The sequence below is a fragment of the Neovison vison genome, chromosome 5, assembly GCF_020171115.1.
Source record: "Neovison vison isolate M4711 chromosome 5, ASM_NN_V1, whole genome shotgun sequence".
Classification (NCBI taxonomy): domain Eukaryota; kingdom Metazoa; phylum Chordata; class Mammalia; order Carnivora; family Mustelidae; genus Neogale; species Neogale vison.
The window spans coordinates 106,524,548-106,551,949 of NC_058095.1; the positions used below are offsets into that span (position 1 = coordinate 106,524,548).

Sequence of the window (27,402 nt, forward strand, 5' to 3'; positions counted from 1 at the left end):
TACTGACTGAGCCACCCAGGCACCCCAATTCCTTTCTTTTAAAAAAGAAATATGTAACACATAAATTTACATGAAGAAATTATTTCATTATAAACATTTCCAAAAATCAGCTCTCTTTTTTCCTAAACTGTCATATCCCAAGCTTATGCCTGTAAGAAAATCCCTACACTTACATTAATTATGAGAATTAATAACTAATGTGTGTTAATATTCTTGAACCTTACCTTCATGTCTATTAATAAAACAGAGATCTTTCCCAGTATTAGATTGAGGGAATGAAACTGAGAACTTAAAGTTCAAATAAGTATGTCAGTTAAAATTTTATAAAATTGACATGGCTTTAATTTCTCAAATGGAAAGATAGGTAATTGGATTGTGGGAAATGTGCTGGTCTCCAGTTTCAAGAGACAGTAAAGCACAAAGACCTGGCATTCTGGCTGAGGAGCTATAATAATAAACAGAAATTTGAAAACCAGGAAGACAAGTTTTCCAAATGTACAGTTTTGTCATTTCAAAGGAGATATAAGAAATTCCAGAAGATGGCCAAAAATAGGTTTAGATAACTGAGATTCCTTATATGAATACTTGTTTTTGATGGAGAAACACAGTTTAGTAGAAATGAAGTTTCTAAGAGGCTGTGACTTTCTTCTTCTCACCCTAAATCAGGTTTGCTTCTGAAAAAAAGTGTTAGCCAGTACAAATCCAACAGGGATTCAGTAAATTGTAGCCAGGAATTTAAAAGTAACCGAAGGGGAAAAACTTTTAATTTTTCAAATATTTTGGGGCGCCCGGGTGGCTCAGTGGGTTAAGCCTCTGCCTCAGCTCAGGTCACGATCCCAGGTTCCTGGGATCGAGCCCCGCATTGGGCTCTCTGCTCATTGGGGAGCCTGCTTCCCCCTCTCTCTCTCTGCCTGCCTCTCTGCCTACTTGTGATCTCTCTCTGTCAAATAAATAAATAAAATATTTTTTTAAAAAAAAGAAAGCAAATATTTTGCTTTTCTAGGAGCTAAACCGTGTGTTGTAGGATTTCTACTTAGAGTATCAAAGTATCTTGTTCTGTTTACCTAGTTACTACTTGCTGTGAAAAACAGCCACCTTCATCAGACAGAAATTCCACATTATTCTACATCTTGAATTGATTTTTTAATATATATACCATTTTAATGATATGTAAGGAACCCTAAGATGTTAATCAGTAATATGTCTTCTGGATATATCAGCATCTTTTAGACCATTTCACCTCAACCTTTGAATCATTTGATTAATTCAAGTTCAATAAACCTAGGACTTCAAATCAGGTTATATAGAACTGGGAACATTTTATTCTGTTTCTTTCCTAGTTACATCTGACTTACATGCCTGGTCTGATGACTTCTTTTTATGACTCCTAAATTGTGGAGGTAAGTCAAGATTTAATATAAATTATAGTCATATAACATTCATTCTGAACTTGTATTCCCTTAACATTTCTTTAATTACAAAGCATTCTTATAATATTGCATTTTTATTAGCAAATTATGTATGTTCCAATTTTGCCTGGACTGTTCTACTCTGATTAAATGTGTAACTTTGTGTAACTTTCAACTAGTTAGTATTCCTATATAAATCTGTATTTTCATTCATTTCTATTACCCAAGTAAACTTTTTTTTTAAGATTTTATTTATTTGAGAGAGAGAGAGAGAGAGCACAAGCAAAAGTGGGGCAGAGGGAGAGGAAGAGGGAGAAACAGACTTCCTGCTGAGCAAGGAACCTAGTCATAGGGCTTGATCCCAGGACCCTGAGATCATGACCTGAGTTGAAGGCAGATACTTAATCTACTGAGCCACCCACACATCCTACCCAAATAAACTTTTAATAGAAAAATACTATGGGATTTTTTTCTGTAGTCTTTAGCTTGAATCAGTTCCTTCAGACTCTTTACATGAAGTGTCATCTGTCTTTGAATCTACTATAATACTTGTTTTTCCAAGTGCCTATTCAGTGAGACTACAGTGTTCCAAATTTTTCAGTTCAGTTGAGACCATTAAATGTCCAGCATTGTGGGGGAGTGTAAAGATCAGTATAAAGCACAATCCCAGGCCTCATCTTAAAAGAATTCGTGGAAGCTCAGACATTGCAGCCAGACTTCTTGGGGGTGTCTTAACTACAAGGAGAGTAAGCAAACCTCTCCTGTTTGGCTTCCAACTTGGGAACCCAAAGAAATTCAGATTCTTGCTGGAGTGTGAAATAGTGGAAAGTAATATGAAATAGAAACACTTGGTTTGAGGTATGTTTTACTCAACTGTTAAGAATAAAAAGCCACTTTAAAATAATGATCTCTGGGGGACCTGGGTGGCTCAGTCAGTTAAGTGTCTGCCTTGCGCTCAGGTCCTGATCTCAGGGTCCTGGGATCCAGCCTCACCAGGCTCCCTGCTCAGGGAGCCTGTTTCTCCCTTTCCTTCTGCTGCTCCCCCTGCTTGTGCTCTCTCTCACTCTCTCTCTCTCTAATAAGTAAATAAAATCTTTAAAAAAAATAATACAATGATTTCTGGATTTGAGGTGTTGGTATAAAATGTGAAGGTACAGAATACTGCCTACCTAAAATTTCTGTGTAATGAGACAAATCTTAGGCATATTTTAGTTCGGGGAGCAAAATCCTATTTATTTTGCTTCATGTTGTTGCTCTTTTACTCTGCCATGCTTAATACTTTAAGGTGTTAACTTTCTTTCCATTAAAAGATTTTTGTGGTTGGATCTATCTCATAGTTTAGGTAAATATTAAGACATTTCCTAAGCTTAATATTTATGACATAATGAGTTTTTTGGTGAAATTTTTACATAAATTCTCACCTCTAATAGGTCTGATAGAAGGCCTAATAATTCTTGAAGTGTAGTTCTGTGGCAAAGCTAGTGAGTAATTATGGCTTTTACTAGGTCATTGGTAGTCCAGAAGTCTTAAGTATTTTTACTAATGTATTCTCATGTCAACTCTATTTCTTGAACTTTGTTTGAAACACTAAGTTTGATATCACATTTCTCTTTCATGGGTTCTTTGGCTCCAGGAAGGTGATAAAATTTCCTAAATTTATTTTTTAAAACATTCTCCCATAGTAGCTCTTCTGCATTGCTAAACTTGCTGGTAAGGAGTCAACTCCCCCAGCACAGAGGAGAAATAAAGTAGAATATGGGAGGTTTAGAGTGCTCTAAGCAAGTCTTTCATTATCTCAGCAATGTTTCTGGTGATAACCACTTCTATTATTTGTGATAGAGAACCAATACAAAAACTTACAAAGCAAAACTGAAGTTTGTCAGTTGTAAGCAGTATAGAAGATAAATTTGAAATATCTTATGATTCCCTAAAACATGTATTATTGCTCTAGCTGCTTTCCTTTGACCATTTTATGTCATTTCAGGCTCCTGATTTCAGATATATTTTGGAAGCACCCCAAATTAATTCCAACTTTACCATAACCTAAGAACTCCTTGTAATTGTGATTTGTATATTAAATTCAAGAGTAAATTTCAACATCAGATCTCCTTTTTAGAAAATCTTTTTAGGGACATCTTCCAATCACTTATAAGGTAAAATTATTGAGGTTCAAGAATAAGCTATTTAGGGGGCCTGGGTGGCTCAGTGGGTTAAAGCCTCTGCCTTTGGCTGAGGTCATGGTCCCAGGGTTCTGGGATCGAGCCCTGCATCGGGCTCTCTGCTCAGTGGGGAGCCTGCTTCCTCCTCTCTCTCTGCCTGCCTCTCTGCCTACTTGTGATCTCTTGTCTGTCAAATAAATAAATAAATAAAAAGAATAAGCTATTTAATGCCTTATCCAAAATAAAGCCATGGACGATGGAGAGAAGCTAAAATAAACATAACAGAAGTAAGAGAATAGGGTAGACCCAACTACTAATGGTCCTGTTAAGGACTGACAGAACTTACTGTATCATTGTGATAATTCATGTTTATATATGAGATGGATTGATAGGTATGTATGATTTGATAGGTTTTCAGCATCATTTGCCCAAGACAAGCTTCTGCCATTATTTTCTTATAATTTAAATTAACACTGACAAGTCAGTTCAGTCAAGAAGTTAAGTGGTATCTGTATGAAAATGTTGAAGTTTTTTTCTTTTCTAAAGCAGGCAAGAGTTTTTAATTTGCCTGTGGTGCATCTAATATATCCCTGTTTTCTTCATACTGTATTTGCCTGCCTCCCTTTCTAAAATGAGCTCTATTTTTTGCATATCTTGATATCCAGTGACAGTGTCCCATTCTATTTTAGAGTAAACACAAAAGGCTTACTGAGATGATCTTGACAGATGTGTCTCCAGATGCGATAATCTCTAAAATATTTATCAAAATAAGAAACTCAATCTACTCTTTTCCTAATGAATAATATATTTTCCTATGCTTTTCCTAATGAATAATATATTTTTTTAAAATTGAAATAGTCTATCTCCTAAAAACCTCTGCATTGTGAATTCATAACTTTTGAGAAGTTGTTGATAATGCTTGTTATTCTTAATAATAATGCTTATTATTCTGATTAAACCCATTGTCAATGTTATGAATTGTTTTTGTGAAAAAACTCTAGAAGGGAAGGCATTGTTTTGTTCCCTGTTGTATCTTCAATGCCTAAAATAGTATCTGGCATACAGAAGGTGTCAATAAATATTTACTGAATGAATGAATATCATATATATTTTGTCTCTATAGGTAGTATGTTTCTATTAGCATATTAAAAAGAATATTTTATTTCTCAACTCAGAGTAGTTTTCTGCGAATGTGAATGACTGAGAACATATTAACAGTGATTTTTTAAAAGATATTTATTTGAGAGAAAGAGAGAGTGTGAGAAAGAGCATGAGCAGGGGGAGCAGCAGGCAGAGAAGCAAGCAGATGCTTAACCAACTGAGCCACCTAGGCATCGCCTAACAGTAGTTTAAACATTTCCTGTCTTATTATTTGCCAACCTTTTAAAATAATTTTTGTTTCAATATTTTTAAACCAGTTATCAGTTTTTTAATGCTCTTATTAGCAAAGCTCTATACAGAATTAAACAGTGTTGTATATATAAACTTGCCAACTGCATCCAACTAGTTAAGTCACAAAATGTCAGAAACTTACCAGAATAAAAATATTGTGCCCTAGAATATGGTGCTAGCAAGGAAACCAACACATCATCCCCAAAATTAAGATGACACAGTAAAACAACTAAATTGACTTTTTGCCAAAAAGTGGGGATAGGTGCCACCAAAAACAAAATACTTATTCAAGGGGCTTTTTCTCTTATTTGGGTCATTATTTTCAACTGCTAACCTTGATGTTACTAATCTTGAAGTATTTTTCACTTCTACATTATACAACCTGTTGAGATACTGTTAGGAAATTATAAAAATATTTCTTCTCTACAATCTAGAACACAAATCTATAATTGGTAGAAATTTCAGAAATGCAAATTCTTTACTAGGTGGAGGGTTTTCACAGGAAAGGTAGATAAACATTTGTATCAGTATAAGATAATGGGCCATACTATGCCATTATAGTCCCCCTAAAATTCCTTTCTCCACACACACATACATGTTTCAGGTGTATCTTCTTCCTTTCTTTTTTTTAAAATAGATAATACATCTTCATGATCTGTTTAAAGTAGGTCTTCCTTCCATACCTAAACCCCACTAACCCTGTTCCCTTCTACATAGGTGTCCCATATCTTTGCTGAAAATTCTATACATGTATAAGAAAACGAGAATGTTTCCACAAATGGAAACTACACACACACACACAATATATTTTCCCCTTTTTACATCATTCTGCACCTTGCATTTTTTTCCACTTACAGATAGATATTTGACAATCTTTCCTTAGTTTGTAACCTGTTGCCCTATTCTTTTTAAGGCTACATAGTATTTCATTGTGTGGACCATAATTTACCCATTCCCATTGATGAACTGAGTTTATTTCTTATCTTTTGCTATTATGACGATGTACTTTCTCTCTTGAATATGAGCTCTTGAGGATAAGAATTTTTGTCTTACTCATTTAAACCTATTATGATGGCTAACAAATGTTTAACATCATCTTTGAACGAATTAATTGTACTTTTTAAAAAGGTACTCAACTGCTTCCATGCAGGTTTTTAAGCTTGCTGTGTGTTTGGTGCTCTTTGAGTTAATGTTTCCTTTTCTAAATGTTTATCCTAGGGTTCAAAATGACATATATATATATATATGAAGAATTCCTACAAGAGGAATCACTAAGTCATGGTATATGGATATTTTAAATGTTAGGAGAGGTTATTCAGAAGCTTTTCACCAAATGTAGGTGCTAATTAGTAACAGTTTATTCCTCTCACCAAATGTTTAATAGTGCTTTACACACAGTAGTGTTAAAACTATTGAGTTGATTGAGCTTACATTCACGTGAAAAAAGTTTGTTTTTATGATGTCATGTAAGTCTGTACAGAGGAAAGGTCTGATTGATATGCCTGGGAAAGAGGAAAAAAATTGTACCTCAGAGAAGAGGTACAATTGAAAGTAGGCCACCAGTCTTCATTTTTTTCTTTCCTTTTTTTTTTTTTAAAGATTTTTATTTATTTATTTGTCAGAGAGAGAGCACGCGCACAGAAGCGCGCAGAGAGAGAAGCAGGCAGAGTGGCAGGGAGAGGCAGAGAGAGAAGCAGGCTCCCTGCTGAACAAGGAGCCCAATGCGGGGCTCAATTTGAGGATCCTGGGATCATGACCTGAGCCGCAGGCAGCAGCTTAACCCACTGAGCCACCCAGGCAACCCCAGTCTTCATCTTCATCATCATCATAATCACTGTCACTAACAGTTACTTAGTGTCTACCATGTGCCAGACAGTGTGTTGAGTACTTTGCATTATCTCTTTTTATTTTCATATATCCTATAAGGAGATACATTATCCCCATTTTGATAGATGAAGAAGTTGAAGCAGAGAGAGCTTAAATAATTTGCCCAAGTAATATAGGAAGTAACTGATTAAGTTGAGATTTGAAATCAAGCAGTCTGGTTCCAGAACCCACTCTTGAGAGCTTCTTTTCATGAAGAAAAGAAAGGGAAAGGGGCATTGAAGGTGGAAGGAACATGTGCCAAAGCACCAAGTGGACAGTGTTATTTAGAGGGCAGCAAGCAGTTAGTGTGGCATAAGCACCGTTGAGGTATAGTTGCCCGAGATGGCATACTAGGAGATAAGACCAAGATGTTAGGATGAGTGTGTATATGACTAACACACATGCCATAAATATGGAATTTCCAAACAAGAAAATGGCAATTTCTCTTTACTCTAAAAAAGAACAGAGAACTTCATTTCTTTTTCTGAGATTGCTCTGACGTAATGGTAATCTCTGATTTCAGTGTTTTGTTCATGGTGAGAGCTTCAGGCCTTTTTATCCTTTCGAAGCTATAGCATTCACTTTTGTCTTCAGAAGATAATGTTCTAGTGCTGACTAGGTGGAAGCCTTCCATTAATAAAGTGTCGATTAGTAAGCCGAGGACATTCGTTCCATTGGCCAATTTTCGGTTATCTGGTTTTATAGAAACATACCTAGGACACACAACAGATGTTTGATTATAAAGCATTCCCTTAGTAACTAGCAAAATTAAACATACCAATTTGATTTAAAACCTCAAATAAAGTTATCATACCATTTTTGATCAGTTTTTTTGAGACTTCCTTTATAAATCCAAATTAGTAATTGCAGGGTACTGAAAATAGAGACCTTCGTGTGATCTCCAAAGTCACTTAAATCCACATTTAGGAATATAACCAATACTGATGAATTTTCATTGAGAAATTACTTTCTGGAGCAATTTGTCCAAACAAATTAGCTTAATTTTTTAATATATTTTAACTATTTCTAATTTCATTTCAATTTACTTAATGTTATTTTAATCATCTTAATTAAATAAATTGATTCAATCATTTTAATGAATATTTTAATACATTTAGTTTCTCCCCCAGATCTAATTCTACCCATTATAAGCACTGACATTACAGATTTTTTGTAACTTATTTCTATCAAATGCATTTTTTCAGGTACAATTTTGCAGATAAAAAATGTCTATTTTATTGTCAATTTTTACTCAGTAACTATCCATTGTTAAAGAGTAAATAAAGCACAGGGTCAAAAGGCCTCTGGAGTCAAAAATGACAAAATTTTATATTTCCTAGGAAATTCTATAGAACCAATATGCACAGTTCAAGAAAAAAACCAACCTGAACTTTTCAGATTGGCTGTATGTTAGTTTTAATAATGTCAGCATAACATGTCCACATTGATATAGCTGTATTACCCTTTTAAATACTATCAAGGTTATTTTTTTAATCATTTTTTATTTTTTATAAACATATATTTTTATCCCCCAGGGTACAGGTATGTGAATCACCAGGTTTACACATATTTTTATGTCTTTGAGTCCTCTCAGCATTTGTTTATTTGACTTCGAGGGGCACCTGGGTGGATCAGTGGGTTAAGCCTCTGCTTTCAGCTCAGGTCATGATCTCAGGGTCCTGGGATTGAGCCCCGAGACAGGCTCTCTGCTCAGCAGGTAGCCTGCTTCCCCCTCTCTTTCTGCCTGCTTCTCTGCCTTCTTGTGATCTCTCTCTCTCTCTCTCTCTCTGTCAAATAAACAAATAAAATCTTTTAAAAAACAACAACAACAACAACAAAACACTCTGAGATAAAGATAGGGTCTTAATTTCTCTTCACAATCAACCTATTAATTTAACTGGCTCCCTTTTCCCAAAGGGACATTTCAACCTTTCTTGGGAGGGCAGGAAATTATTAAGTGTACTAACTGAAGAATTGTCATATTGCCCAGTGTTCTTCAGTTGGTAAGTAGAACAAAGGAGTGTGTTGTGGGAGAGGCAAACATTGATAGTTCCTGATGATAACTGCTAAAGTCAAGAAAATATCCTAAACTATGTGTACCTTTTCTCCCCCACAAAAAAAAAAAAAAAATTTTAAGTAGTATCAGTAAAGACCATATGCAGACTACTTTTTTTCCTCCTGAAAATTAAAGCCAGCTTTCAGTTACTAAAGCAATGGTGGGACAGTTACTAAAACATTAAGACATTTTTAAGAAGGAAAAAAAGTATCCCTGACAGCAGAGTAGAAATCAGCCTTAGTGTTCAGCCAAGAACAACAGGGGGAGAAAGTGAATAATTGACTCAGGAGCAACTATCCTTAACATACTGACAGCCTATCCCAATATTTTGAGTTGTCTCAGAGTGCCAAAGATGTAATGGATACCAAATTTGCTATGGGATATATCTGCCATAATGGTGTTTAAAAGTAAAGTGAGACGGAGGAAAATCAGTAGCCAAATGATAAGGACTAAAAGAACAAATATATGTAGAGTGTAAGGAAATCAAGAGATTTCCTAAAAGAATCTTCTGGGGGAAAAAAAGGCGTTGTCTCAGTCTTAAGCCAAATTCACTAACAATGGAACATAATCTATAAAATTATTTCCTCTTAAAACTTGAAAGACCATGGTTCCAATTTTCCCTGGACAGTCTTGGTTTATTCCTATTGTCCTACATAGTAACAATACCCTCTTTCCCTCTGAAAAATAGCCTAGTAATTATCTGATCATTCTACCCAACTCTACTTATTACCTCCAAAACATTTGAGTAATAATTTTTTCCAAGAAAAGTTTCAACCATGAGAAACTTGCAGTTTTGAGGGGAAACATCAGGAACTGATATTAGAAGAGAGATACTTCAAAGTACAAAATACCTGACTCCAGTTTGGTTATCAGTAGTGCTGTCAGAGCCACATTGGAAAACCAGGTCATGGTAAGAAGGTCTTTGTAGAGGCAGTGGAAGTAAGGTCATCTGAGGAGGGAAGGAGTTACTACTCCAGGTCAGTGCTGAAGGTTGCTGTATAAACATTGTAATCCTCCCAGTTAGCATCTCAATTGTTTTGCTGCAAGAGCCAAACACTCTGAAAAATGCTTGAGTGTTTTGGCTTAGGAAATGCACCTCCACAAGAGCAGGTCTTGGCTGCAGCAGGTGTTCTTGGTTTAAGAGATCAACCAGAGGATCCAGTTCATAGAAAAGAGCCTCTCTCTGAAGCCTAAGATGGTCTGAAAAGTCGGTGGGTAATAAGAGCTGGTGAGTTCTCAAAAAATCCAAGATGAAACTAAATAGAACACCATCTCTGTCCACAAAAATCTGGCCACCAATCATCTTAAATTCTTGGTCTCTGCCATCTATCATTCGTGTCAACCGAGAAGCAGGAAACTGCATTATGGTAGAAAACTTGGTTGTGAATATCTTCCCTCCCACATTCAAAGTGACCAGTTCCTGACTACTCATCCTTTTCTTGCTTCAAACTAGAGGTTACAGACTTAGGAACTTACAAATCAACCTCTAGCCGTAGCTAGTTATATATGATTAAGAAATGAATGGGTGGGGAAAATAACAAAAGAGAACTAGAATCCCATATAACTAAAGCAAATAGTGTATCCATAGCTGTGTTTGCAAATTTGAGTTGCTTGGGAACTTGCAGTATACAAAATGAAAAAGCAACAGATGAGGAACTGGATTGTTTAAGAAAAACAGCTAATATTTCTAAGGATAGATGTCAACTAGATCCCTTTCTTGTATCCCATTTAAAAAAAAATTATCCATGGGGGCACCTGGGAGGCTCAGTGGGTTGAAGCTTCCGCCTTCGGCTCAGGTCCTAATCCCAGGGTCCTGGGATCAAGCCCCACATCAGGCTCTCTGCTAGGCAGGGAGCCTGCTTCCTCCTCTCTCTCTGCCTGCCTTTCTGCCTACTTGTGATGTCAAATAAATAAAATCTTAAAAAAAAAAAAAATCCATGAAAACCTATTGTAAATCTCTATTTTAAAAAAAGTACTGGGAGGGATGCCTGGGTGGCTCAGTGGGTTAAATGTCTGCCTTCAGCTCAGGTCACGATCCAGGGGTCCTGGGATCGAGCCCCACATTGGGCTTCCTGCTCAGTGGGAAGTCTGCTTCTCCTTCTCCCTCTGCCCCTTCCCGTGCTGATGCTCTTTCTCTCTTGCTCCCTCTCTCTCAAATAATCTTTTAAAAAAGATTTAAAGATTTTTAAAATCTTTAAAAAAAAAAAATGCTGAGCAGAAAAGCATTTCCCTTTCCCCAGATCTCCTATCTATAAGTTGTCATGGCAGAAGATTTACAGAGAAATATTACTGTAATTTATAAACCCTTTAGCAATTTACTGGCTAAATCATGAATTATCAGTTATGGATGAGACAGCTATTACCTCAACTAGCAGCTTAATTTGACTTACTCCCATTGCTGGATTCTTTTTTTTTTTTTTTTTAAGATTTTGTTTATTTATTTGACAGAGAGAGATCACAAGTAGGCAGAGAGGCAGAGAGAGAGGGGGAAGCAGGCTCCCCGCTGAGCAGAAAGCCCAATGTGGGGCTCGATCCCAGGACCCTGAGATCATGACCTGAGCTGAAGGCAGAGGCTTTAACCAACTGAGCCACCCAGGTGCCCCCCACTGCTGGATTCTTTTGTACTTTAAATTTAATTGCTTCCTCTCAACCAAATTAAAGAACAGGGTAGACACTCTGGGCTTTCTAAGGAATATCTTGTTCCATGACAGAAATCGGGGACTAGAGAGCAGTTCTAAGATAAGATCACTTCTTGTTTTCATCTGGATTCTAAGCAAGAGGAGTACATGAAGTATTTTTAATCTATGAGAGGTAGGAGGCACCTGGGTGGCTCAGTCCATTAAGCATCAGCCTTCAGCTCAAATCATGATCTCAGGGTCCTGGGATTGAGCCCTACATCAGGCTTCCTACTCGGCAGTCTCCTTCTCCCTCTGCCTCTCCTCCTTGCTCTTGCTCTATCGCTCTCAAATAAATTTACAAACAAACAAAAAAACTGGGAGGTAGGACATCTTTATCTCATGTGAACATTAGGGTTTTAATTCCCCCCCAGTAGTGTATGTATGTATGTATTGCTCTCTTTTTATTTTTATTTAAATCCTAGTTAGTTAACAAATACGTTTTTAGCTGATTACTTTGTACCTTACAATAGCTGAAAGATTGTTCCATCTATTGTCAAATTAATCTTACTTCTCTTTGAAAAGATGTTAAACGGTGGATTGGTTTGGTTGTACAGTTGCCATGATACTTTGGAATGGCATAACACTTAGCTGCCAGTAAAAAGACTTTCCCATTTCCTGTTCTTGCCATGTGTTAAGCTTTTTTTTTTTTTTACCTACACCTTTGCTTGCACAGCCACCTAACATTTCCTTTGAATTCCTTTGGTGATAAATTCACAAAACCAAAGGAGGAAAAAGGCAAGCGGAAATCTCCACCCTCCTAAAAATGTAAACTTAATAAAAGAAAAATGCCACTTTTTGTTCACCTTAAATTTACATTTTAACAAAAAAGTAAAATTTAGAAATTCAAATCTAGAAAAATTTGAAGTCCAATTCACCCATATCTTCTTTCCTTTTTAAAAAGAATGTCCCATCTCCAAGAAAGTTACTTTACAAGAATAGTCTTTATTACATGCTTAAATGAACAATCAGTTACACTACCTCATTTACACAATATTAGAACATGTTGTGCTTTCACCTCTTTTCCATAGCATAAACACAACCAATACTGGGGGTAGGAGGCGTATTACAAAAGCACTATTTAAAAAGGGAAGAGGTTTAGGGACTTACTATTAAATCTCACATTTATCTTTATGCTACATGAACAACATGTAGAAGACATTATTTTTGAAACGAATACTTTTGCAGGAAAATACCTGACTGAAATCTTGACCAAAATCTGAACTACCACTCAGCTCTTTAACAAATTTCTAATAAAAGACAGAGAACTATACACTTGCAACAGATTTTATAATAGTTTATATTTGCACACAAATTCTGCCACATTGTTCAGCACCACCAAAGTAAAATTCTTAAATCTTTCACTGAAAATGAAAAACCCATTCATCACCTGTTCCCAGTAAAACATTGATTCTTCTACAAAATCAGCTGATTTAGTCAGATAGGAACTGAAGTTTGAGAGATGGTCTTTCCAACTTGTGAATTCATCAAATAAAGACCCTTCTAGGAATATAGTGGGACCAAAGAAAATAAGAAGGCTAAGCAGAATGAATACCACAAATAACTGATAAAAGCTCCAGGGAATCTTGCTAATGAATGTGCCAGTGTCTTGAGGCAAAGAAAGTTTATCCACATCTACTAATTTTATGTCTTCCCACTGACTGGTATCAAAGTTCTTCATTAAAGGGCTTGTGGGCAAATTAGAAGGAGGTAAAGGAGTTTCCTTGATTACTTTTATTTTCTCTCTGAACTCCTGCATTTGTTGCAGAAATATGATGGGTTCTGACACATCTTTGAAAGCCTCAGCAATGTTAAAGGCCATTCGTTGTTCCTGCAAGATGGTGTTGAGTTTGTTGATCTCTGGGTCATAGGCTTGCATAACTGCAAGTTTCATGGTCTCAAAGTCAGACAGGATTTCATTCTTTTTTTGATCTAATGTATGTTGTAACTTCTCAAAAAACTCCTTTACTTTATCTGAATCTTTAGTCAGTAACTGTAGAGATTTCCTTTTGCTAGTTTCCAGGGTATCCAAGCGAGAAAGAGCATCTCCTCGACGCCAGGTCTCAAAGCTCTGGAAGAGGGACTCAAAGGCATCTCTTTCCTGAGCATAGGCATCTTCAATAGAACAGAAGACATGCTTGGTGTGGTCACCACGAGTAGCACAGATCCCACAAATCAGCTGCATATCAGTCAGGCAGAAAATGTTGAGAGGCTGCCCTAAGTGTCCTTTGCACACTGGCATTTTGGGAGAGATCTTGATCTTGTTATACTTCTCCACAATACCCTTCAGGGAGTAATTAACCTGAAGGCTATTAACTCCAGTAGCTGAAGTTTCCTTACGGCATGTAGGGCACTTGAATGGAGAGGATCTCCACAGGGAATTCCGCACAGTTCCCTCTAAGATCCCTTCTAAGCATTTTTTGCAAAAGTTGTGTGAGCAGGGCAAAACTCGAGGATCATCAAACAGACTGCAACAAATTGGGCACGTGAGATCTTCTTCAAGCAGCTCCATCACATCCTACCACAGAGAAAGAAATATTTTACTCCAGTAATCCCCTCCACTCAGACTATGTAATAATCAGAAGAAACCATCTTCAGAAGCATTAAAAAATGATCTCTCACAGAAATAACCAGGCAAACAAAGGAAATGAGAGAAATTTGGGAAGGGAATGCACACCAAAGCAGATTTAATCTGCTGGGACTAGAACACACTCCTTATTAGCAGGACTCCCTGTACACAAGGTCTTTGTGTGGGCTTTCCAACAACAGTCTTTGGCTGAGATAGGGTTAGGTCTAGGACAACTGCAAGTTGAGCCAGCAGGACCCAACTGATTGTTTTAAAACAGAAAGCTGACTACTAGCTGTCAGAAACAAAGCTACTCAGTGTCTGAATAGAATGAGCTCTTTAATCTGGGCCCACAATTATAAAATGGTATGCTATTTAAAAGAAAGAAGCACAGAAATATAAATTCAAGCATGCATCTCGTGCAGGCTTTTATTAAAATTTGGCAAATTTTTCTATTTCAGAGGCAAGATTATAATTACTCAAATTGTAAGTAAAAACATGAGAGTTGCAATTCATTCTTCAGAGAATTAAATGACGTTTTCTTTTAAACCACCACAACTGTCTAATGTGCATCAATTCTCAAAATGTGAGCAGAAATCTGGTGTTCCTAAGACTCTGTTCAAGTCATTTGTGAAGGTCAATACTTTTTTCACAATAATACTGAGATGATATTTGCTTTTGGCACCATGTTGACAATTGTACTGTAAAAGTAATGGTGAGTAGACACTGCTGGAGGCTTAGTGGGAATCAAACAAGGCAAAAGGCAGTACCAAACTGTACTACCAGTTATTGTACTCTTCATTACCACACACCCATGGTATGTGGGAGTAGCCAGCTTCATTTAAGAATGTTCTTTAAGAAGCACCAAAATTACTCATTTTATTAAATCGTGATCAGTGTCTACATACCTTTTTAATATTTTCAGTGACAAAAAAGGAAGTAAACAAAGCATTTCTGCTGTACCCAACAGATATTGTCTGGAGAAAAAGCACTTTCATGATTGAGTCGCAATCTGAACCAGCTGCTTTTTTTTAATGGAACACAATTTTATTTGAAAAATGAATGACAAACAGGCTATTTAGACTTAGGTAAAGCAGACATCTACTCAGAAATGAACAAAATAAGCCCTTCACTTCAAGGGAAACATGGTATTTCTGGCCAATGATAAAAGTTAAGTTTTTGAATGAAAGTTAGAATTTTGGAAAACATTTTGCCACGTAAGTGCTTACTTCCCATTAATTATTTTCTAATGAAATAAGTGGTAAATTTAACAAGTGTGGGCTTTTACTCTTTTAGGGGGGCCATTACTGTATAATAAAATGTTAACATTTGGAGATCTGCATTACACAATTAACTAATTAGTTCAGATCATCAGCACGTTACAAATCATGCAAATCAGGCAAAAGATCAAAAGACCAACACCTTCAATAATATGATTTCAGATTCATATTGCAACTTTTTAAGAAATTACCACTTTTGAGTCTTGGTATAGTATCAAAGAAGATCCACAATTATCAGAAAGGGCTATTAAAATATTCTTCCCTTTACCAACACCAATATTTGGCCTTACACTATCTGTGTAAGGCCAAGTATGATCTTTGTATATTTCAACCAAAATAACTTCTTTTAACAGGTGTAATGCAGGGACAGATAAAAGACTCGTTATAATCTATTAATAACAATTCATTAAAGAGATCTATAAATATGTAAAGCAATGCCACTCTTCTCACAACTTTTGAAAATGTTATTTTTCACAAATTATGTTAGATGTAATAGGTTTATCTATATCTTTCTATCTATATATATGGATTCAGTTTTTAAAGAGTATAAAGTTACCAGAGACAAAAAAAATATTTGAGATTCCTGATCTAGATACCACTTCTCAGCTCATTTATTATTTTTAAATATACATATTAAAACTTCTATCTTTAAAGTTTTAAATCCAAATATAGTGCTGTGTCCTCATTCAGCTTACTAAGGGACAAAATTATGTCACATTACCACCAAACTAATAAATAAAAGAGGGTCTAATAATCTACAGATCATCTTATAATGAAAAATAAGTAAATAAATTTTAGCAGTAATTTTAAGTCACTATCAGAGCTATAATCTAGAAGATAAATTGTATTTAAAAGATTAGCTGAGTTTGGGCACCTGGGTGGCTCAGTGGGTTAAAGCCTCTGCCTTTGGCTCAGGTCATGATCTCAGGGTCCTGGGATAGAGCCCTGCATCAGGCTCTCTGCTCAGCGGGGAGCCTGCTTCCCTTCCTCTCTCTCTGCCTGCCTCTCTGCCTACTTGTGATCTCTGTCAAATAAATAAATAAATAATCTTAAAAAAAAAAAAAAAGATTAGCTGAGTTTGCAAGGATAATTAATTTAGGGTTTTACATTAAGTTTTGAGAAAGATATATAATAAATTATAATAAAATTATATGCAGAATTAAAACAAAGAATATTCTGTCAAATTTAATGTCAAAAGGCAAAAATATGTGATAAGCTTATTTTTCAGAATAATCTTTTGTGACATAAGAAATCACAAGACCTTTTAAAAGCATTGGGAGGAGAATGGCTATACAGACTGGATGGAGTTAGTGTTATGTTAAGAGAAGTTATGAAGCAGTTATAAAACATTCTGCCTCTGGGGATGCCTGGGTGGGTCTGTTAGTTAAGTGTCTGCCTTCAGCTCAGGTCATGATCCCAGGGTCTTGGAATTGAACCCTGTATCAAGCCCCACATCAGGCTCCCGGCTCAGTAGAGTCTGCCTCTCCTTCTCCCTCTGCTGCTGCCCGTGCTTGTGCTTGCTCGCTCTCTGTCAAATAAACAAAATTTTAAAATTCTGACTCTAGAACAGAGAAAGAAAACATTTGCTGATCCTGCTACCTTAGTTCTGTTTTATATTTTTATCATCTCCACTGTTATCTTCTTTCACCTAAGAATTCCATGCTAAAACTATAGAGTTTGGAGAAGGTAGTAGAAACAGGAAAGTAACAGGGGGCAGCATTCAATAAAGTAAACTAATTTACTCATTCTTGCAAGGTTAATATTCCCATAGAATTTTATATAATCATATTAAATAAATAAGAGGAAAAATAAAGAATACCAAGTGGTTGGGATGCAGTGGGGAAAAAATGGGCACCCAAGGCAAACAGAAACTTTGAGGAAAACTAAAAAAGATACTGCAATAGGGGCCAGAAAGAATTTTAAGGCAATCAAGTATGAAAAAATAAAGAGGAAAATGTCATACACAGGAAAATTTATTAGTAAACAGTCATCCCAAAGCCATAATCACCTTATAGCTCTGAAAATTAATCAGAGGAAAAGAGCAAAAAAACCACTTAGAAAGCCTCTTTCTAAAACTCTGCATCAAGGGCCACCTGGGTGGTTCAGTTGCTTAAGCAACTGACCCTTGATTTCTGCTCAGATCATGATCTCAAGAGTCCTGAGATCAAGACCCCCATGAGGATCCTTGCTCAGTAGGAAGTCTTTTTGTCTCCCTCTTCCTCTGCTCCTCTGCCCCTCCTCTAGCATTCTTTGTCAAATCTTTTTATTTTATTTTATTTTAGACAGAGAGAGACCATGAGAGGGAATACAAGCAGGGGAAGCAGGAGAGGGAGAGGCATGCTTCCCTTGGAGCAGGGAGCCCGATGTGGGGCTCGATCCCAGGACGCTGGGATCATGACCCGAGCCGAAGGCAGGCACTTAACGGCTAAACCACCCAGGCACCCCTCAAATCTTTTTTAAAAAATAAAAATTACATCAAAATTCTGGTGGATCCAGATGCAGCTTACAAATTTTGGTTTATAATTTAAAGATTCTTATTTCTGTTGATGTTAAAGCTAAACATTTTCTTTTCTTCTCTTTATACTCAAAACTTTCTCTGTGAAATTAATGTGACCACTCCCACAGCCAACTTTTAGAGAAAACTGAAACAGCCGAATCCAAAAAACCATAGAAAGTTTGTTGCCTCAAAAGTTTTAAAGGAAAATATGTCACTAATAAGGTTTTTAGGCTCACTAAGTGAAGAGTATACTTTGCAATAAAGGAACTTAGAGATCCTTTTCTTTTCTTTTTTTTTTTTTTAAAGATTTTATTTATCCATTTGACAGACAGAGATCACAAATAGGCAGAGAAGCAGGCAAAGAGAGAGGAGGAAGCAGGCTTCCCACAGAGCAGAGAGCCCGATGCAGGCCCTGATCCCAGGACCCTGGGATCATGACCTGAGCCGAAGGCAGAGGCTTTAAACCACTGAGCCACCCTGGCGCCCCTAGAGATCCTTTTCTTAAAGTGTGGCTAACATTGGGGGTATGGAGACGGTGGTTGAGTTATGGACATTGGGGAGGATATGTGCTATGGTGAGTGCTGTGAAATATGTAAGCCTGACGATTCACAGACCTGTACCCCTGGGGCAAATAATACATTATATGTTAACAAAAATAAAAAAAATTTTTTAAAGTATGGTTAACATAAAAATCTGAAGAAGTCAATAAAACATACTCCTTTGTAGGAACTAAGGTACATATCCCCTCTTTTCTATAGCTAATTTTCTTTACCAGTATAGAAGTCAAGAAACTATGTAAACAAAATTATTCCTCTCCAGTAATGAAATTTCAACTTAAGCACTGTCAAGTTCAGTGTACAACAGCAAACACATTTCCAAGATTCTTTTTTTCCTTTGAATGTGTTTCTGAAAACCAAGAAAGTCTCAATTTTGAAGCACAGAAATCCATTCTACCCACTAATTAGAAATTTCCCAAGTTTTATACCAACCAAGTAGCAAATATATAATTATCTACCACCTCTCATTTTCAACCTCATTTTCCTGCCATATGTGTATTTTTAAATATACTTTTAATTTACATACAATAAAATTCACTCTTTGGTATACAGTTCTGTGAGTTTTGACAAATGCATGATTGTATAACACCGCCACAGATTTATTTTTAGGCAAATATTCATGATATCTGCACTCCAGGAAGACTATGAAAACTCTTCTACCTTGAGTGGGTATATAGCAACAAGTCTCTACAAATGAAAATTGAAACATGATAACCAGAATATTAAAAATGGAAAAGTCAATACTTAAAAAGGGAAGTAGTCTTAAAATAAAAAGCAAAACCTATATATGTGTATTACACTTCTCTCTCCTAGAAGTCCCTTGCTTTTAAATGATCAACTCAAAGACTATAATGCAAAAGGTGCTCATTTGTTCACTCGAAGTTAATTTAAAAAAAAACTAGTCAAAGAAACTTCTCTATTAAGCCATTGAATTTAATAGTAAGAATATAAAGTTGTTCAAGATATCACCCATTATTTCCTTCCAAATCCCATTAGAGAACAAAAAGAAAAGTTAATAATACTTTGTATCTTAAGGATTTAAATCAAATTTCCATCCTGCTTTGAGGCATCTCTGGATTCAGGAATTCCAAAGTAGATACCTAATAAGAAACTACATAACAGGGGCACCTGGGTGGCTCAGAGGGTTAAGCCTCTGCCTTTGGCTCACATCATGATCTCAGGGTCCTGGGATAGAGTCCTACATCCAGCTCTCTGCCTGCCTCTCTGCCTACTTGTGATCTCTGTGTGTTAAACAAGTAAAAATCAAGAAGAAAAAAAAAAAAAGAAACTACATAGCAAATATTGAAACATACCTCATAGACAAAACTAAATTATGCAAACCTCTACTAAACTGGGAGCCATCCATCTTTCCTGAAGCAATGCTTGGAATAAAAGGATTGCTTTTTTTAAAGCATTTCCTCTCAGCATATTAATTTCTTTTCAAGTAGTTTACTGTATTCTGCTAGTATGAGATCCACTAGTAATGCTTTCTTGAAACTTAGGATCAAGTTACTGAATCTAGATAGAGGATGTAAGGATATTTATTGTAGTATTTTAAAAATTTTCTGTATATTTGAAAATTTTCACAAAAAATTCTTTTCTTCTTTAGGAAAAAACTAAAAAGGGAGACCAATTATAAGAAAACCATACTGAACTTAAAAAGTAAAACTTCAGAAGCATTAGCTAAGTACGATAAGCTTTAAAGAGCTTGATCTGCTACAGTATTGTTTTCTTTTATAAAATAAAAAAATGTATTAAAAGAATCTCAATCCAGGGCTGTGAGGCTGACATACTCATCTGATCTTAGACAGTGGCCTTTGACAAACCAGACATACTGCAGTTTCTCTCCTCATTATACAATTGTTTTGAAAGTCAATAATGTATGAAAATTATTTACAAAATATGTAAGTGTTCTGTATCGATGTGTTATTATACTTTATTTTGGCTTTTAGAGACTGTTCCATAACTTACATGATCAAAACAGGATAAAGTGAGTTGAAGAATCTCAAAAAAGGATTATGGAAGATAGAGTGTCTAAAATAGCCTGTCTAATTCTTATGCAGCTCCTGCAAACACAACATAAAAGTTACTTATGTGTCAATGTAAGACAGTAAGAAACTTCCTGTTTTTGGCATTTTCCCAGAATTAGTAGTTTCTAGGGTATTTCTAGTAGTAAAACGTTTTAGACTATGATAACATTCTCGGAAACATAAAAACCAGGTCATTATCCTTACTACTTAATCCAGACCACTCAAAAAAATGTGTTTTTTTCCCTTTCCTTCATTCTCTTTTCTGAACCACGATTTTGCCTTGACTTTCCTTTGTTTATTTATTCTCTTAACTCATCATACTGCCCATGTCAAGGTGTATAGTCTTTTGACCTCCTCCTATTCTTTCCCTATCCCCTACCTGCCTCTTTACCTTACTTATCTTTCTCCCCCCCCCCTTTTTTCCTTGTGTCTCTTGATAATTATCCCAGCTATTATTCCGTAATCCACAGCATTATGCCAATAGGATTTTAGGACAATAGCTCCATCAGATATCCCTATCCCACCTCTGCACAACTGTCAAGAAATCTGGGGGAGGATGCCTGGCTGGCTTGGTCAGTAGAGCATGCATCCTTGATCTCAGGATCATAAATTTGAGCCCCATGTTGGATGTAGAGATTATTTAAAAATTTTTTAAATTTAGCAACAAAAAATCCCCACAGAAGTCTGTGTGATTTCCACACGGTGTTGAAGGCTATTCTCTCCCACCCATTTTAGGGCATTGGAAATCCATTTGATTAAATCACCAGGTGAAATCCATTTGAATAAGTCTGAATTTGAGGAAAACATATACATAGACTAAGTTATTTTCCTTCTCTGGTACCAAACAGATTCAGATCTTTACCTTTACCTGTGAAAGAATCCCAGTTAAGCTGGAACTAATGACTTCTGGAAAGGTCAAACCAGAAATGTCTGGTCTCTTTTCCCCTAAATAAATACAAGTGAGTTTAATTAAGATAGAAAATTTTTACCCCTAAAACAACTTCTTATTTTACAACTATAAATTTGGCAATCATTATTGGTTGGTATCTAATAAAAAGTCTCCATCATCTAAATCTGTATTTCAGGTTAATGCCAGCTTTCAGAAGTACTTTTTTTTTTTTTTTAAAGATTTTATTTATTTATTTGACAGACAGAGATCACAAGCAGGCAGAGAAGCAGGCAGAGAGAGAGGAAGGGAAGCAGGCCCCCAGCTGAGCAGAGAGCCTGATGTGGGACTCGATCCCAGGACCCTGAGATCATGACCTGAGCCGAAGGCAGCGGCTTAACCCACTGAGCCACCCAGGCGCCCCAGAAGTACTATCAAAGTCTATCATTTGGTAGGTAGCTAGCTGGATTCATCTAGATAATTGAGGTTACTTATATCATATATAATACCGTAGAAGGGAAAAGAGGCATTTTGTAGATATATATAAGCACTACTTACCAACTAATAAGAACTTACTTCTGAGATGCCTGTTGGAAATGTAATTAGTTTAAACAAAGGTCCTTTTGCTCAGTGTAGAATTATGTATACATCTCATTCTAAAGTAAATGTAGGCTACGGGCTACAGAATATATCAAGGAGAAAGCCAATTGTGCTAAACTTGAGCAATTTTTAGGTTGGCTATATTATATATACTATGTTGGCACTCCTCGCTCATATTCAATACCACAAATAGGCAGGGTGAATAAAAAAGCTCCTAATGGAGTTACAATGGGGAACCTGGCTATTGCAGTAGAATATACTTGTGGCACTAATGACACAGGAAAAACAATAATTTAAACTGTTAACAAAAAATTTGCAGTTCAACTCTTCCTTAGTAGTATGTCTTCATCTATAATGGAAATGAATTTATTTTTAAAAAAAGTTTATAGGAAATTGCTTTATAGAAGGCTTAATGGATTCTGTATGACAGAGGATGCCTGTATTTGGTTAACTATTATGAGAAGTGGGGATAGCACTCTATTCTTCAGTACCATTCTAGTATCCAGAGTTCATGGCCAAGGTACTGAAGATGGCAGTGTCTTTGTTGAGTAACAAGAATGAATAATCCAATGACCTAATGATATTTAAAAAGATAAAATATAAGCCAAAACTCAATTCCTGCCCTAAATTCAGAAGTATAGCACATTTATAAAGATATTATTCCTGTAAAAGGTATGATAAATGCCTTATAAAAAGGACACAGAAAGTTGACACCATACTGAAGTTAGAGAGGTTATCCAAGCAACCAAATTTTATGTTTTTCTTAAACTATAAAAGTAATTTGTGAGTATAAAAAATTCAGAAAATACAGGGGAGAAATCACCTATAATCACATCAGCAAGGAATAACCATTATTATTTATTTTTCCCAATCTTGTGTGTGTTGTGTTTGTGTAGCTTCACACTATTTCGTATCCACCATTTTTCACTTCATTACATATATTTTATCTATTGTTACATATTCTTCTAAAATGTGACAGTCCATCTTACGGATATGCTCTTACTGGCTATATGGCTTTTTGGGTTATAACATTTAAATGAGCATCTTGCAGAAAAGGTCTACAGGTCTGATTATTTCCTTAGACAGTTCCTGTAAGTGTACTGTTAGGCATGTCAATGAGAAGAATTTTAGGACCTTGAAAAGATTACCAGGTTTCTCTCAAGAACAGGTATACCAGTTTATGAACTCTAACCAATGATGTATGAGTGCCCTACTTCTCCATGCAGTTCCTGATCTTACAACAGAACCTACTTTTATAGTTTAGTTAAAAAAAAAAAAAAAAAGGAATAAGGCATACATTTTTACCATACCTACCCAAATTTAAAATATAAAACAGTTTGGGGCGCCTGGGTGGCTCAGTGGGTTAAAGCCTCTGCTTTCGGCTCAGGTCATGATCCCAGAATCCTGGGATCGAGCCCCACATCGGGCTCTCTGCTCAGCAAGGAGCCTGCTTTCCTTCCTCTCTCTCTGCCTGCCTCTCTACCCACCTGTGATCTGTCAAATAAATTAAAAAATAAATAAATAAATAAAATATAGAACAGTTTAAGGCAGTTAATATGTATTTAGGATTACCAATATGTATAGGGAATATATGGTAATAGAAGTTATGGAGTAGGAATAAAATAGAAGTACTGGGTCTAGGGGCGCCTGGGTGGCCCAGTGGGTTAAAGTTTTGCCTTCGGCTCAGGTCATGGTCCCAGGGTCCTGGGATGGAGCCCCACATCGGGCTCTGTGCTCAGCTGGGAGCCTGCTTCCCTTCCTCTCTCTCTGCCTGCCTCTCTGCCTACTTGTGATCTCTATCAAATAAATAAAATCTTAAAAAAAAAAAAAAAGTACTGGGTCTAAAAGTATCTTAGAGACTACCTAGAAAAGACCTAACTTTATAACTGAAAAAACTGAACCCCCCCCTGCTCCAAAAATGGAGCTTTCCCAATTATACACAGCAAGCTAGGCATAGGACCTGAGTTTCCCAATTCTTAGGCTTTGAGCACGATCCAGAAAGTGGATCAAAAATTCAGTGTTCTCATAAAATGGAGAAGTTTAATCATGGCTCTCTAAATCCCTTCTAAAATTTTATGATTTTTACAAACTAGGCTATTAACAGGTTCTCTAGTAGAGGAAATAGAGCACTGAACCTGTCTCTGAATATCTAACTTTAAGCAAGAGTTTTAGCCTCCATAGAATGAGGATTTTTATATTATCGACCTCATCCTCATCATAGAAGACTAAGTAATGAGTGCCAGTTTTGTAAATTGCTAAACTATGTAAATATAAGATGGATGGATTACAGTTGTGAACAAATACACAAAATGCAAATTCACATTTAAAGTGTTATTTTAGAGCATGAGTATATTAACCAAGAAAGGTCCTGAAAGAGAACTGGACTCTTGAACTACAATTTCATGAAAAGGTAAAGCCATTACATAGGATACCACATACAAAGCACTTTCACAGAAATGGGCATATCTGAACATATCTGTGGTACAAGTTAAGACCAGGTAACCATAATTACAAGTTAAGACCAGGTACATAAATGTACAGAATGGAAAGAATAACCTGGTGTTATATAAGAACTTACCAGGGAGGCTTAGTATCTCAGCCAGTGCAAAAAAGAAGGTGTTTTTAAGAAAAAGAGAGCCTTAAGAAATGTCTCTTCTCATTGCGTAAGACAGAAATATAACCAGTTAATCAACAGCTCCATCAAGTTCTACCAGAAGGAGTGGCTTCTGCTCCTTCTGCTTTTAAAATACCTATTGTATAAAAGTCTCTAGAGTTAGAAAACTCAGTATTTGTACAAGTCCTAGCAGCATGGTATGGGAGAAGGGAAAAAAAACAACTTAGGGGCGCCTGGGTGGCTCAGTGGGTTAAAGCCTCTGCTTTCCGTTCAGGTCCCGATCGCGGGGTTCTGGGATCGAGCCCCGCATCGGCCTCTCTGCTAGGCGGGGAGCCGCCTTCCTCCTCTGTCTCTGCCTGTCTCTCAGCCTACTTGTGATCTCTGTCAAATAAACAAATAAAATCTTTTAAAAAAAAATCTTAAAAAAAAAAAAATGCTACCAAGGCATCTCTTTTCCTTTTCGTTATAGATCTGTGTACTGCAATATTTGTAGAATAACTGCTACATAAAAATTTTCTAAATACTGAATCTATTCTTCTGAGTTTTGAAAAAATATGAAAAGGACAGAGACCACCCATGAGGATCGAACACAGTTGAATTTTGCATGGTTATTCTACACTTAGTTGAATTTTGCATGGTTCTCGGCCTTAAAAAAACTGGGTGCTTTTTTGGTTTCTTAACGTAGGGAGAAGTATTGTAGTTTACCTCTGTCCCCTGCGAGCAGGTGTATTCGTCAGGGTCACTATTTCCCAGGGCAAAGCAATCAGGTTTGGGTTTTTTTCTCACGTTTTTATCGACAATCAAACGAGACTACTGCAAAGAAAGAACAAAGAAGACAGTAGTATGCATTTATTTACACAGGACCCTTAGTCTTGATCCTCAATTTTTTCAGTCGTCCCCCATAAATAAAGCCAGCGTGCTAGGTAGGACCTGGTGAAAAAGCCAGGAGCATGGCTGGAGATCTTTGTGCAGTACTAAGGAGCTTCCCGGTTAGGGCGCCCTCCCCGACGCCAAGGCACCTCCCCAGATTCGGTGCCAGAAAGTGGCTGAGCGCTCCGATTTAGGATTCATGGTCGCCTTTTCTTTCGTAGGCGATTCCGAGGCTCTGGCCGTGAAGCCGGGCATAATCGGTAGCGGAGCAGGTTTTCTGGAGCACAGACACGCTGCACCGGCCAGGCGGACGCCCCCTGCACGCCGCTCCAATTCACGCCTTGTTCCAGTGCCCAGCTGGCTTCCGCCGTGCATCTGAGAGTGGAGCTCACACTGAGCTCTCCGCCAGCCCCCCACCCACGCAGGTCGCTGTCCTGCCAGGGCAAGTCCCCATCCTCGCAGCAGCCCCGAGGATCACCCCCCCTTCCCTGAGAGGGACCCGGCGGGTACTTATCTCGGACCTCGGGGGCCGCGGGAGGGGCCCCGCCTGGAGCTCTGCGGTCGTCTGTCCTCCACCCGCGGGGAGCACGCGTTACCGGCTGGGCACGGCTGCAAAATGGACTCGCGGTGCAAGCCGTGCCCCGCCCCAGCGCCCTCCCCTCCCGGCACCTCGGCCCGCCTCCTCAGCCGGGCTTTTCCTTTGTTCCGTCTCCCGAGTTTCGCCTTTCCCCGAGGTGGGGGTGGGAGTGGGGAGGGGCAGTGGGTGAGGTGAGGCGGGAGTCCTTCCGGTGTCAACAACCGTCACCAATAACTGGCGCCGCCCGCGGTGCGGCTGGAAGGGGGGAGGGTCCTGGGCTGCTTGGTTTTCTCCCTTGCAGAGGGGCGGCGCGGAGCGCGGTACCGGTTAGCCGGGCCGCTGTGCGGCTGACGGCGTTCGCCAGGACGCGGGCGCTGTGCCTGACGGAGCGCGGGCAGCCAGAGGCGGCGCCACCCGGGAAGAAAGCTGGCGCGCAACAAGACGGTTGGGTTTGGATTGTTGTACTTTTTTTTTTGTTCGTTGCATTTTTAGGAACAAAAAAAAAAGCCCAACCCTTCACACCACTTCATCTGCATCTCTCAAGACCAGAAACCCAGCCACAGTGGCTTGGAGGGATGGAGACAGCTTTCTGCCTGATACCCCACAACTGGGGTTGGGTGGGATGGGCATTCCTCTTGGGACCAACGCCCAGGCTCTAGTTAAGGGCCCCTACCAGAGCGCAAAGTAAGGTTAATTATCCTCCTCCCCAACCTTGCACCTAATTTCTTTGGAGGCATTAGGCTGAACGCTAGCGACCCAATTCAATTTAAGATTTTCTTTTAGGAAAAACACCACTGTTCTTTCCTTTGGAGAGAAGAAAGTGTTATGTCCCCCAATAATGGGTCCGTGATTAAAAGAGCGAGACTGATAGAAAGCGAAGGTCAAGCAAAGCTTGATTTCAAGCCAAGCATCAAGAATCAAACCAAAGGTTTGGGGCCACGCCTCTTACAGAGAGGGCGACCTCTCTCTGCTTCACAGACTAGCTTTTCAGGGCAAAGACCATGTGGTTGTGCCTGGCCTGCACAGGTGGCCAATGAAACTGTAACACAGAGAAAGCTGCAGTCATGTTAGGTCACACATAAGTGACCAACTGAATTACAATTTACCCTAGTAGATACCTGAACCAGCCTACTTTGGTCAGAATTGACGCCCAAAAGGTGCCCAAAGGGTGGGGCCCATACTCCTTGGTAACTAGGGAGACAGTATGCACCCCCCAACTGGACCCCCCAACTGATCCCCCCAAATGATCGTATGTCTCCACCTGGCCTGAGCCACCCTTGTATTTGGGCTTTGTTACCTGGGACCGGTTTCCGGGACTTGTTTTTAAGTAAGTCGCCTGGGGGAAGGGGGTTAGGGACAGTTTAAGTT

At 37.8% G+C, this 27,402-nt stretch overlaps 2 protein-coding genes across 3 annotated transcripts; both read right to left on the bottom strand.

Moving 5' to 3' along the window:
• Positions 1-7,298: 7,298 nt before the first annotated feature.
• On the bottom strand, positions 7,299-10,336 carry KCNRG (potassium channel regulator). Its single transcript, XM_044249675.1, has 2 exons — positions 9,734-10,336; positions 7,299-7,539 (listed from the first exon to the last, which is right to left on the bottom strand). Exons 1-2 carry the CDS (start codon positions 10,312-10,314, stop codon positions 7,299-7,301), a joined length of 822 nt encoding a protein of 273 aa, XP_044105610.1. The 5' UTR covers positions 10,315-10,336.
• A 2,146-nt stretch (positions 10,337-12,482) lies between these two features.
• TRIM13 (tripartite motif containing 13) lies at positions 12,483-26,066 on the bottom strand. Of its 2 annotated transcripts, none has more exons than XM_044249673.1 (3): positions 25,979-26,066; positions 25,293-25,400; positions 12,483-14,075 (listed from the first exon to the last, which is right to left on the bottom strand). In XM_044249673.1, exon 3 carries the CDS (start codon positions 14,067-14,069, stop codon positions 12,846-12,848), a length of 1,224 nt encoding a protein of 407 aa, XP_044105608.1. In that variant the 5' UTR covers positions 14,070-14,075; positions 25,293-25,400; positions 25,979-26,066; the 3' UTR covers positions 12,483-12,845. The 2 variants fall into 2 exon arrangements, with proteins under 2 accessions (XP_044105608.1, XP_044105609.1); XM_044249674.1 differs by having other exon boundaries at positions 25,293-25,397; positions 25,979-26,053.
• Between the last annotated feature and the right edge of the window lie 1,336 nt (positions 26,067-27,402).